The 12,922-nt window shown below is 34.2% G+C and overlaps 2 protein-coding genes across 3 annotated transcripts in view; one reads left to right on the top strand and one right to left on the bottom strand.

The window, feature by feature from the left end:
* The window catches only part of LOC137405647 (zinc metalloproteinase-disintegrin-like protein F1), a 39,790-nt gene extending 27,989 nt beyond the window's left edge, over positions 1-11,801 (top strand). For both annotated transcript variants that reach the window (XM_068091987.1, XM_068091978.1), the window contains 11 exons: positions 870-1,036; positions 3,294-3,342; positions 3,492-3,666; positions 4,859-5,035; positions 5,929-6,152; positions 6,330-6,452; positions 6,542-6,716; positions 7,584-7,807; positions 9,034-9,177; positions 10,310-10,437; positions 11,039-11,801. In XM_068091987.1, coding sequence (XP_067948088.1) covers positions 870-1,036; positions 3,294-3,342; positions 3,492-3,666; positions 4,859-5,035; positions 5,929-6,152; positions 6,330-6,452; positions 6,542-6,716; positions 7,584-7,807; positions 9,034-9,177; positions 10,310-10,437; positions 11,039-11,697 — 2,245 coding nt within the window. In that variant the 3' untranslated portion in view covers positions 11,698-11,801. The remainder of the gene's footprint in view (positions 1-869; positions 1,037-3,293; positions 3,343-3,491; positions 3,667-4,858; positions 5,036-5,928; positions 6,153-6,329; positions 6,453-6,541; positions 6,717-7,583; positions 7,808-9,033; positions 9,178-10,309; positions 10,438-11,038) is intronic.
* The window catches only part of LOC137410522 (lanosterol synthase-like), a 294,280-nt gene that overhangs the window by 228,734 nt on the left and 52,624 nt on the right, over positions 1-12,922 (bottom strand). The gene's annotated exons all lie outside the window — the stretch shown is intronic.

Here is a 12,922-nt window from a genome sequence, read left to right as displayed (position 1 = left end):
GTAGGCTTTCAACCCCCCCCTAATACTTCAAGTAATTTAGGTCTAATGCGCGCCATTGTTTATCAATACAATCAATATTATATTCTTATTACAATAGTGCAAATGTTAACAAGGTTTATTATTTGTTGAATTTTTGGCTTTGTCAAACATATATATAACTTTACTAAGAGCATGAGAATGGAACAAGTTTTTATTATTTTGTTCTATATGCTTATATGAAGCATTACATAGTCGGCAATTATTTCAACAGCTTAATTCGCAAAGGGAAGACCAAGGGAGACAAGTTTAACATTGCTTTTTGGATAAATCCAAGCCTGAGGAAGTTATCGTCATGTGGAGTTGTTAAAATTATCATTTCACACTCCTTTTAAGGAAACCCAAACACAAACAACTTACTTCCTATTTTTTAATTTGTAAATGGAATTTTATCAAGCTCCTGGTGGAAGTATTTTGAGGATTTTTATGTAATTTCTTCATAGAGTTTCCTCTTCTACCATCTAGCGCCTATGATCTGCACTTCATTAAATACAATGTATAGAAAGACCAAAACAACACCTACTTGTAAATAATAAAAAGTGAAGGTGAGAATATTTTCAGAAGTGACTGGCGTTGCTATCCGTCTGCTGCTATTTGTATGACTCATTCACGGTTTCTGCACTTGAACTCGTATCCCATTTCACCAGATTTTAGCATATATCATATTTCTATTGTATCTCTATATAATATATATCTATATTATATTTGTATTGCAGTAAAAATTAGTAAAATATTATATTCTCAGTGTATCGAGTAACAAGAAGCCATCATCATATGCTTACTCAAAATTATCCGCTATACGCATTTCCTTACAGTAAATAGCCGTGTTTCAGTGGTGACAACTTTGATGGGATGGGTCTCGCCGTGCCCACCTCTATATGCACAAACAGAGCTGTAGCTGTCATATCCGCTAAGCAGCATATAGAAAATCCACAAAGGTTGGCGAGTGTAATAGCCCACATGATTGGTCACAACATCGGACTGGAACATGATGAAACGGGTGGGCAGCTATGTGTTTATACTCTACAAGTCTACACTCTACGCTACTCTCCAAGTCTTGCACATGTTGTTGAACTAGTTTAGTGTTGCTAGGGGTCAGAGCTAGCAGGTCTGACTTTAGCTGAAGATGAGCTCTTCACACTAATAGCTGTATATCTTTTACCTGAATAGCTGTAATAGCTGTGAATTCTGATAGATTAGCGTTGAAAAGGTTTCCGTATGCCATAGATGAGTCAAAACCAACTATGGTATCCTATAGTGAGTCAACACGAACTATCTTATTTTTGTTCCAAGGGCTAATTGAACATAACTTGATACTACCTCAAATTACATAACTTTCGTTTGTTTAGAACTAAAGCATAGTTAAGGGACGCTACCAGGCCCTCTTGTAAGACTGCTTTAAAAATACATTTGCAAATAAAGTCTAAATAGTGCTTGCATTTGAGTTTTTTGTGTGGGAAAATCTAAGCTTCTGAGGTTTCTATATTTTTATGTTATTGTCAAGATTGTGGTAAATGAGTTTGGGCCTGTTTATGATGGAATAAGAACACAACTCCTTGTTTTATGAACTCTGTTTATTAAAAAGAGTTTTCAATCAGTAGAAAGAGCAAGGTTGTATTAACTTTCCTCTTTTGTTAGTTTAAATTATTTATTATGGTTGTGTACATATTAGTGAATAAATTATTAAGCCTTAAAATAACTTTGAATTAAACGCATGTAAAGCCTGATAAGAAATATAACAAAAAGTAACTTGCTATTGAAGTGGATTGTAATTGCAAATGTTCAGAAGGCTTGTAATAAATTCCTTTGCTGTGAAACAAATGTTGCTATCAGCTACCAGAGTATAAAATGACTTAAACACTGCACAATAATATTGAACATGCTACAAGTAGGTATTAGATGCCTGTTAGATGTCTATTAGATGCCTGTTAGATGTCTATTAGATGTCTATTAGATGTCTATTAGATGTCTATTAGATGTCTATTAGATGTATATTAGTTGCATATTAAATGTATATTAGATGTCTATTAGATGTATATTAGATGCCTGTTAGATGTCTATTAGATGTCTATTAGATGTCTATTAGATGTCTATTAGATGTCTATTAGATGTATATTAGATGTATATTAGATGTATATTAGATGCATATTAAATGTATATTAGATGTCTATTAGATGTCTATCAGGTGTCTATCAGATGTCTATCAGATGTCTATCAGATGCCTATTAGATGTACATTAGATGTATATTAGCTGTCTATTAGATGTCTATTAGCTGTCTATTAAATGTCTATTAGATTTCTATTAGATGTATATTAGATGTCTATTAGATGTATATTATATGTATATTAGCTGTCTATTAGATGTCTATTAGATGTCTATCAGGTGTCTATCAGGTTTCTATCAGATGTATATTAGATGTATATTAGATGTATATTAGATGCATATTACATGTCTATTAAATGTCTATCAGGTGTCTATCAGATGTCTATCAGATATCTATCAGATGCCTATTAGATGCCTATTAGATGTATACTAGATGTCTATTGGATGTCTTGTCATCGTGCCTCAGCTTGACTCAGATCTTACTAGGCGTCAGCATTGGGTGCAGACAGTAAAATAAGCAGCACAAGTTTACAAGAAATGTTATAAACTCAGCAGCTAAATATTAATCAAAAGACCTATTAACAAACGAGAAGTCAAATGATAGGTAAAATGAACAATAACTGTTTCTTCTTTTGACTCTACCTGCACAGCTAGTTATAAATCTGGTCAGTTTTTCTCTAGTATCAGTAAATCATTTTTATCATTTAGAGGCGCTGGGGATATTCCCAATTCATATTGTTTGATTACATATGTAAGCAATCATATAGGACGATGAATAGACGCGTGGCTATGACAGCTACTTTCAGTTACTCCACACATTTAAGAAATTGTTGCTGATTGTAATATGTTTAAAAGCTGATATATTTAATTTTTATGATAAAACATTTAGTATGCCCACTTGTAGGTTGTAGGATGTCATTCACAAAACTCATCATTTGGAATAATCATTGTCTAATTGTCTAAATTACCATCATTCACATGTTGGCATGTCAGCGATACAGATTCCAGCATTTGTGGCTAAATAGATAAAAAATGACAAAAAATTATTATGGCAAAATTTGGATGGTTCTGCAAAGCTCTCAGAAGTGCCTTTAAAAACTTACGAGTTAAACAATCTTTTTACATTGAAAGAGAAGTTGTCTTCTTTTTGCAGATTGTCAATGTGAGAGCGGTTCAAGGGTGTGTATCATGGGAGATGTCATGTAAGTATTAAAATCACCTGCATCTATAAGTATCTAAAAGAACAAACATCACGCATATCTGTAGGGTATTGTAACAACATCCTCTATGTTACTGTCAGTGATGCCATGCATTTCAACAATTAACAACCTGTGTTCTCATACAATTATAGGGGTTTGGAGTTGCCTAGCCTTTTCTCGTCATGCAGCATAGACAGGCTAAGGTTGTTGACCAAGGTACAACTGGGTCGTTGTTTAGCTGGACAACCTCCTCCATATTCTTATACTCAGAGATGTGGAAATGGAGTGATAGAAAGAGGAGAGCAATGTGACTGTGGCCCACCTGTGGTAGTTTACAAGTTCTAAACCCCATTTAGGTCATATTCGTGTTATGTAGGTCATACACAGGTTATGATATTTACTCAAGGTTTGCAGGTTAAAAATCAGTTTTATTAAGTCACTGGATTCTAATCATAATGAGATGGCACCGGAGTATATACAATGTCATGCATTTTGTGATCCTTTAAAAGAAACATTACAAATGTCAAAAACAGGTTCCGAGGCTAATGAATGTTCCAGATAATGACTCAGCAAAATGGAGTTTTGACTTTGAGTTGTAGCTAAAAGCGTAAAACTGTGAAAAATATATAATATGTGTATATAATATGAACCTAAATAAAATTTCTCAAAAGAATTTAAAAAGAGAGAGGGCACAACGCCAAACTTGTGTCCCATTTGAGCTGTTTTGGAAAGAGATTCCAATCTATGGCGGTTTTGTGATGGCTGCGATTAACTGTTCGTTTTTGAGCTTTTACAAGCTTGTAATCACATTTCCACATATTTTGCACCTACAACACAGCAGAGTAAAACATGGTGAATATTTTGATACCAAATAACTGTAATGTGAATTTTATTGCAAGTCAACATTTAAGTAAGCTAGTTATCTATTTATTTAACAATCTTCCACCAAATATCCGTTCTCTTAGCAGAGAAAGGCATTTTAAACACTATTTTTCAGACTATTTATTCAATCTTAATGGCTAACTGTTGCTTTTTTCCCTTTTTTTGTTGTTTTATTATTGTTGTATGGCCTAATTTAAAAAACATTTCTATTTGTGAAATGAAATTATTGCCAATAAAGTAGCCTACTATATATATCTATGGCTCTTGCGAATACTTAGAATGGCGTTGTGCCGTAACGGAGAGTGGTAGCGTATTTTCACCCACATAGCGACACGTGTAGCGCGATGGTTTAGCATATTTTCTGGGGAATGGGATGTTCCGGCTCAAATCTTTCGCGATACGGATTCTTCATTTCAAGATTTTAATAGCTATAACTGGACATACCGAAGGACAGATACACAAACTTTGAGATTTATTAGTTATTCATATTCATATAGTACTTAAAAGTACTAATTATTACTAAAAATTGCTTGAATGATAAATTAAAATTGGAACAACAAAAGAGTTACTGAAGATGTATTACTGTTATCAGTTCCCTTATTACTCTGATATCCTTCTCCGTTTTCCTTCACCACAGGCATGCCAGCAAGCAGATCTCTGCTGCGATCCAAACACCTGCCTGCTTAAGTCATGGGCAGTCTGTAGAACAGGTACTTGCTGTGACAGTTGTCTTCCAAAGCCTTCTGTAACGCAGTGTAGGGCGGCAACAAATGACTGTGACGCTCCCGAGTATTGCGATGGTATGAGTGGAGAGGTAAGACTTGGTTGATAGCTCTACACATTTGGCTCTATAGATCGTTTATGAGCGAAAACAAAAAACAGCATTGCTGCTATTTGTTTTTTAACTTACATCTCTGGCGGTGGCCAATATAGGTATCTCAAAGATAGTATAGAGTGCCAACTTGAATACAGCCAATAAGAATTGAGCATTTCATGTAGGATGCGGATATACTATCATATCAATTTTGCTGAGTCATTTGTGAAAGACAGCTAAAATTTACAATTATATCTATTAGTAAATACAGGATTCTTTACAGTTACTATCCGAAATAAGACCAGCCACTCATCCGTCTAACCACATTCAATCTTGCTCACTCATTGAATAGATATCGTCAAGGAAACACGTAGGCATGAGGCGAAAAGATGAAACGCGGTACACACCAAGAAAGTGTAGATTATGTGCAACCAGCAAATTAAATTTTAATTTGTTTATACATGCATATTTTTTGTTATTTATATTCCGCATCAGTTTGTACTTTTTGTTTCTATTATGAAACATTTGAGCTGTATGTACGCCCTTCATGTGTCCTTGACTATATAGTCCGATTTATGACTGGGTCAACTTACGACTGGTTGATCGGAACCGATTTAGATCATAACTCCCGTAGCAAGAGGAATTAAGCTAATCTTAATGCTCAGCTTCAGCATTGATCAAGTATCTATATATGGAGTTGTGGTACCATGTATAAAAAATAAGAAATAGACAATAGTCTTTAATTAACAGAATATAAATAACCCAATATTATGATTTGATATTTATAGTACTTCAAGTTTATATCATGATTGAGATGTTGAACTTAGTGCAGAAGACAATTCTATATATAATATTTAAATAAAAAAATGAAAATGTCGTCATACGTGTTTTAGTGCCCAATCGATGTTGCAATTCAAGATGGCCAACCATGTGCAGACGCTACTGGTTTCTGTTACCAAGGCATGTGTCCTACTCATAACGCACAGTGCCAATCGCTGTGGGGTGAGAACTCCAATAGTTCCTTGCCCGCCTGCTACAGTCTCCAGAACGCTGTGGGTAGTGTGCTGGGTCACTGCGGAGTCACCAGCGAGGGAGATTATAGGCCTTGTGCTAAAAGGTTGGTTCTATCAAACTTCTACGTTTATTCGCATGTAAATTTCTTGCATGTTCACTTTTAGTTTTTTACCAGTTTGCTTGCAGGAGATTTAGTAACAATTTTATAACAATTTTTATAGCAGAATAAAATCTACACTAATTACTTTATACGAGTTGTGTGTGGTTGTTCTCCTTACAGAGATGTTTCCTGTGGCCTACTGCAATGCGCGGGCGGTAAACTACGACCCATCATAAAGAATGTTGATTACAGAAGAACTTCAACTAATGAGTATTCAAATGATCTCACGGAACTCACTTGCAAGTGTGTACCTCTATCATTACTGGCTTCCCTTTTATGTTATAGTCGCTTTAAGGTGATCTTTTCTTAATTATTTTGTTATATCGTTGTAGAACTGTGAATGCTCGACTTGGTTCTGCTGCTCTCCTACTAGGAATGGTCCATGATGGCACCAAGTGCGGAGATCAAAGGCTTTGTCAAGGTCATAGATGCATGAGAGTAGACAGACTGAAAGCTCCTGGCTGTTTTACGTCTGTCGATAATAATTTAACTTGTTCAGGCAACGGGGCAAGTATATAAGTATTCTAGTAAATAATATCCTATAAAAATTGTTCAACTTGACCAGTTGTGAGAGGCTGGATGTGCCAGTGCCATAGTTCTAAGAGTGAGACCTTATTTGAGAGATCTTCTTGCTACGACCCGAGCAATGACTACACTTAGGTCTCCTGCTAAATGTAGATTATAAGAAGGGAAACAGTAAATCAAATCAATAAAACGCTAATAAGGTTCAAATAATTATGTTGTATAAAGTAGGCCATACCTACTATATTCACAGACTGAACAATACCATAGATGTTATCATTCCAGTCTAGTAAATTGTGCTGTAATACCTGATTAAACAGCATTTTAAACCTATATCAACATACTCTACGAAAATTGGTGTTTTATGAAAAACTAAAATAAACTTATGGCCTTGGTTGGAGCAGCTTATGAAGGAATGTTTGCACAAAGTGGCTGCAATACTTAAATGCTGTTACTTTCCACAATAAAGAAAGCTCGAAGGATAACCATCTGGCAGGAGATTTGTCAAAAGGCGTCATTAAAACTGCTAGATTGTTCCTAGAAGACCTGAAGCCTTGAGTTAAAATGACAGAAAGTGTAACGTTAGTTTGAATGTCATCCATGTCACCGCTGGTTCTCTTTTCTGAGAATCCAACCACTACAAGATGTTCACAGATCAAGTCCTTCACACACCAGACCACCGCTGCTTCTGTTAAACTGTTTGGCTGAATTGATTGATTCTTTGTTCACATTACTAGCTTTACTTTGTTATATAGACACCAGATATTGTTGTATATAAATATGGACTATTTACAGATGTTGTGAAGGTAATTTTTGTCGGTTCTATTTACGATGTCAAAAGTTTTATTATAGAGATGTACAACTGATGAAAGATGCTCCTGCAATAGAGGATATACTGGAAAAACTTGTGAGACAGTAATACCTACAGAGCTGGTAGCAGTTACGACCTCTCGGCTATCTGTCACAAGAAGAAAGCAAGAGGAGAAGAACACTCTTTCTAAAGGCATTTTGGCTGTGTCCATTCTCATTCCACTTATTCTGGCCATCATCTGTGGAGTTGTCCTTGTCTCATATAGGTACTCAGTTTTAGGAACAACTAGCTGCGCTACTCAGCATTGCCCGGGTAATAAAAAGTCTTTGATCAGAAAATTGATTTGTATTTAACATACCTATAACAACATTTGCCATTCTAACTTTCAAACTACACACCATAAGAAAAGTGTTTTGTGTAACTGAAATAAATTAAGAGAGAAAATAAAAACGACTGTAAAGGTTTTCAAACTTTGCCAAGCAACTTTCAAACTCATATTTCCTTACAACAAAACATGATTCAGTAATGATACAATTAATACGAGCTGAAAAAAACAAAATAAAAATCATGATTAAGTAGAATTAGTAATAAAAAGTCTGGCATAGAAGTGTGTGGGTATAAAAAGGTTACTGTTCCACCAGAAGCTATCCATCAAAACTTTGAGTGCGACGATACGAAGACAATATATTTATCCGCGCGAAAAGAATTGGCCTTGACTTCAGATATAGTAATGGGCCAGTAATCGGACCTAAGAAAAATAATTCTTAACACGGGCATCATAACACATGGTTGCATCGATAGAATAATCAGCGTGCACTATAGCTGGAATGACAGATCTACAGAGATACTTTAAGAAATATATATAGATGTATATATGTATATATATAACTAACTAGAGTGGTGGAATAGGTTAATGTTACTTATCTTTCTTCCAGATTGATGTTTTACTCTGGGGTCACGACAGGTCAGTTTCGTGCTAGTGCACTCTTCAGGTGACTTGTGTTAGATTTAACACAAGTCACCTGAAGAGTGCACCAGCACGAAACAGAGTTCCACTTTTTAGAGCGTAGAGTGCTGTTAGCAACAGACCTGACCACTTACCTATTATATATGTGCACGCGTCTGATGAGTGCATCGCATGAAATAAATTTGTAGCGCAATTACTAAAAGTTTACTTTCTTCTTAATAATTTTTTCAAATATATATCATTATCTATATATATATATATATATATATATATATATATATATATATATATATATATATATATATATATATATATATATATATAGATAATGCCCGGCTTTGAGAACAGTATTTTCTTCCGTAGGTTCTAATAGCAATTTGGTTAAAATTTGGGAATGGAGTACTTTTTTCTGTAATATCTAACAATAATATGGTTGCAGTTAAAGACTCTTTGATCATTGTTGTTAACTAGATAGCAAAGTATTCTTAAAGACTCTATGCGTTGTCTTACTGATATCATTACAGATGGAAGAAACTTTGCTTCATGGAAGTTAAAAAGGAGATTAGAACAAAACATGGTGGAACAGCTGCCACAATGTCTAGTTTGGACACATCATTGATGGATGGTAGAAGGGTCTCTGGCCAAGCAGCGTACTATAATGCTTACAGGTGACTTATACGTATAACCAAAGGGAATCTTTATCTCCGCAACTATCATTAAAAACATCAAAAAATAAAGCTGGTCCACTTTCAAAAGTTTGTCATCAATTTATTAAATTTAGCGCTTTTATATATTCTTAATAATACATTAGCAGATGTATTGGAAATTACCAGAAACTATTTTTGTTTTGTTAATAGATTTTGTTTATTTTCTTTAGTGGAGCCAACTTGATGATAATATAAACATTGCATAAAATATTCTCACCAGTTAAAAACAAATATGTGTTTATATTTGCCATTTTACTTACAAAATTGGAATTGTTTCATTCTTTTTCAATGAATATCTTAATGCATTGTTTGTTTTAGTCAATGTCTAAATTAACAATTAATCTTGTTTGTTTGGTACAATAAATTGCAAATTGCATTATATACAAATGAATAGCCTTTAGAAGGTAAACCGATGAAACTTCTTTCATATGGTTTAGCAAGTATTATACCTTTTTAAAGATAAAACCACTGCTCTAAAAATATGCAACTGCTCTGGACACTGTCATAAAAGGAAATATGTCATATCAAGATCTAACAAAGATTGTTTTTAGTACAAAGTTCATATATTCTGTGATACATACATTTGATAAATACATTCATACATTGTGCTGATCATTTTGAAAAGCAATTTTATTAAGGAGTTGTTTTCTCATGGACATGTAAAAGTACCTACTAATCGTCCTATTATGGTAATTCATATTATGTTGTAATGCCAAAAGCATCTCTTGTTATACCGACCATAGCCAATATCTGTCATGCTTTATGTTAACCATAATAGTCTTGAACTTCGCACTGCTGATTTAATTGAGGATACTCAGGCTAAGGGCAAATCAAATGCAGGCTTGTTTGATTATAGTCTCTAGTTTTGCCTTCGGCAGAATGTTTGACCCACAGACAATAAAAAATGCATCAGCATCTTGATCAAGGATTAACTATTAGAAATAAAAATGTTATTGCAACTATTTATCTTTATTTAAAATGCTAATAATTGATTTAAAATAAACTATTTGTACTATTAATGAAACAAAAGGGGTAATTTCTCTTTTCATCGTACTGCACAACTGTTTAGTCTGAATAACATGCATCATTGCAGACGGAGACCACGACCTCGGCGGCACAGGTCAAGTTCGCTGTCTACATCGTCATCTGATGAAGACAGCGATGACGAATCCTTACCATGTGTTATATATCATGTTCCTACAACTGGCAGTCATATTAAAGGTAAGATGTAAACAATAGAGTGTTAGAGAAACTTTAAATACAAATTATGAAATATTTATTTTTTAACTAATTATTAAATATTTGAATATAAATTAGTTAAGTATTTATGTTTTATATGTTAGTATGGCCAATTTGTTGTCGACAAAGTGTTAGTGGGTCTTTAATTTTTTTCATTTTTATTTTATTTATATTTATTTTAATAAACATTTTGTTATTGTTTTGTAAAAACTGAAAACCAGGATTTGAAAAGCTATTATTTTCAGATTTCATCGAGTTTTTTCTTGTATTTTCAATCGTTGTATTATAATATAACAGTTGTGCTTGTAAACCAAAAGATATCAGGCATGGATAAAAACACTTTCTTTTATCTACAAAAAGAAAGCTGAAAGAAAAGATAAAAGAAAAGCCTTAGTCACCAATTACAGTTTCAAACTTCCTGAATTGTATGTTGCCATGGCAACAACAATGATTCTTTGCATACTCCATTGCATAGTTAATTCACTTCAAAGAATTTATTGTAACAAGAGACTCGAAGCATTTGAAATGTTATCACTTCTTTACTAATTAATTTTTACATATCTATAACATTTCATCATTGCAGGAATTTTGAAAAAACCTTCTCTTCAACAACTTGACAACGCAAACTGTGAATGCAACTCCCAGTGTTCGTGTAGTGCAAGCACCTGCAGTTCAACATCAAGACAATCGACAGAGCAACTACCTGTAGCACCTGACCGAATTCCAGTGCCAGATTCAATTACAGGTCAACAAGTACTGGTTGTCAGTCGTCAAGACGTGTCAGATAGAAGGTACTCTACTGAACAGCATGACTCAAACTCAGATAGTGCAATAGACTTATCTAAGGGTGATAGCGGTACACCTACACCAGCGGAGACCGCGAGCATCTCTCCAACTGGTCGTTTGAAACAGTCCCTGAGTACTAACTCAAATCATCAGTTTCAATCATCTACTCCTCAAACTTCAACTGGATTAGGAGCTTGTGCGAGTGATGCACTCTATGAGGATGTTAATCATGATCCACACGAACCTTTTCTTCCTGCATCTCAACCAATTAGTGACCCTTCCTTGACCTCTCCTCCCAGGGAACAATTAAATGAAGAAGGCTTCAATGTATGCTCTGCAAGGACAGTTACTGGACCGGTGAGGCTTTTCCAGCCTTTGAGTTCCAAAACTAAAGAATGTAGGAATGATTTTAAAACAGCATCAGTTGGCAAACCATTGATCTCAAATAATATATGAAGCAGTTCTAGTTATGTACATATTTTGCCTTTCCTTTTGGCACCAAAGTTTTTTCAGTACCGTACATAGGTTTGTATAATTTGTAAATAAATCTATGACCTACATTCCTATAAAAGATCTTTGTTACGTGCTGCTACATGTGTCTACTTCTGCTGCCACACGCGTCTGTCTATGCTGCCACACATCTACCCATGGTGTCATATGTGTCTACCTACACCGCCATACGCATCTACTTATGCTGCCATATGTGTCTACCTGCCACAGGTGTATTCTTATGCTGCCACATGTAGCGATCTATGCTGCCACCTGTGTCTACATGTCATGTTGGTACGACAGGCGTGTTTTTCTTTATCAATATTTTGATAAGATAAGTGTCATTCATGAAAGCTGTAGAATTCTTACTATTGGCCAGTGTACTCAGTATATTTAGCTTTATATTATATTTAACATTCTTTGATTAATTGTAGACTTGACAACGAGTTGGCTCATAAAACAATTTCAATGTTTACTAGTAATACGCAATAACCTTGAAGCTTGGAAAGTTACAAAGTACACGGAAAGGTTTCGTGGCAGTTTGATTTTAAAGGGTATTGCATAAATTAGCTATACAAAAGGTCACAGAATTGTTACCAAAAGCTGCAGTTTGATTACTTAATGAAAAATATAAATTTATGTCATTGTGATAGTGATCATGACTTCCAAATATCCATGTAAAGAAGAATAACAACAAAGGGAACCCACTCAAACCATAATGTGAAAGTTAATCTTTGTTTACCAGTTATGCGTTAGAGTACTGTTTAGGGAGAAGCCTAGTTATCTGAGGCAGCGGTTTCTGTTACAAACATTGGACTGTGCCTGAACCTTCTACCATGATGTACCTAGGTGTAGATTTACTTCTCATCGGTTTTTGTTCTCTCTGTTGCAGCAAACAGTTGAATATTCTAGTGTGAACTATATGTTCATTTTAAGGAAAAAGAAGAGCGGATTTGTTGTTCTAATTTGAATTTATTATTCAAGCAGTTTTCAGGGATAATTAGTATTTTCAAGTACTATATAAATAAATATAAATTATATATATTATTATATATATAATATTATATTTATATATAATATTTACATAATATTATATTACATATATTATATAATATATTATTATATATTAATAAGCATATTTTATTATTCAAGCAATTTTCAGTGATAATTAGTATTTTCAAGTACTATATTA

The sequence above is a fragment of the Watersipora subatra genome, chromosome 1 (assembly GCF_963576615.1).
Source record: "Watersipora subatra chromosome 1, tzWatSuba1.1, whole genome shotgun sequence".
Classification (NCBI taxonomy): domain Eukaryota; kingdom Metazoa; phylum Bryozoa; class Gymnolaemata; order Cheilostomatida; family Watersiporidae; genus Watersipora; species Watersipora subatra.
The sequence above is the reverse complement of the archived record's forward strand: the minus strand, read 5'-3'. Positions and strand labels throughout refer to the sequence as shown.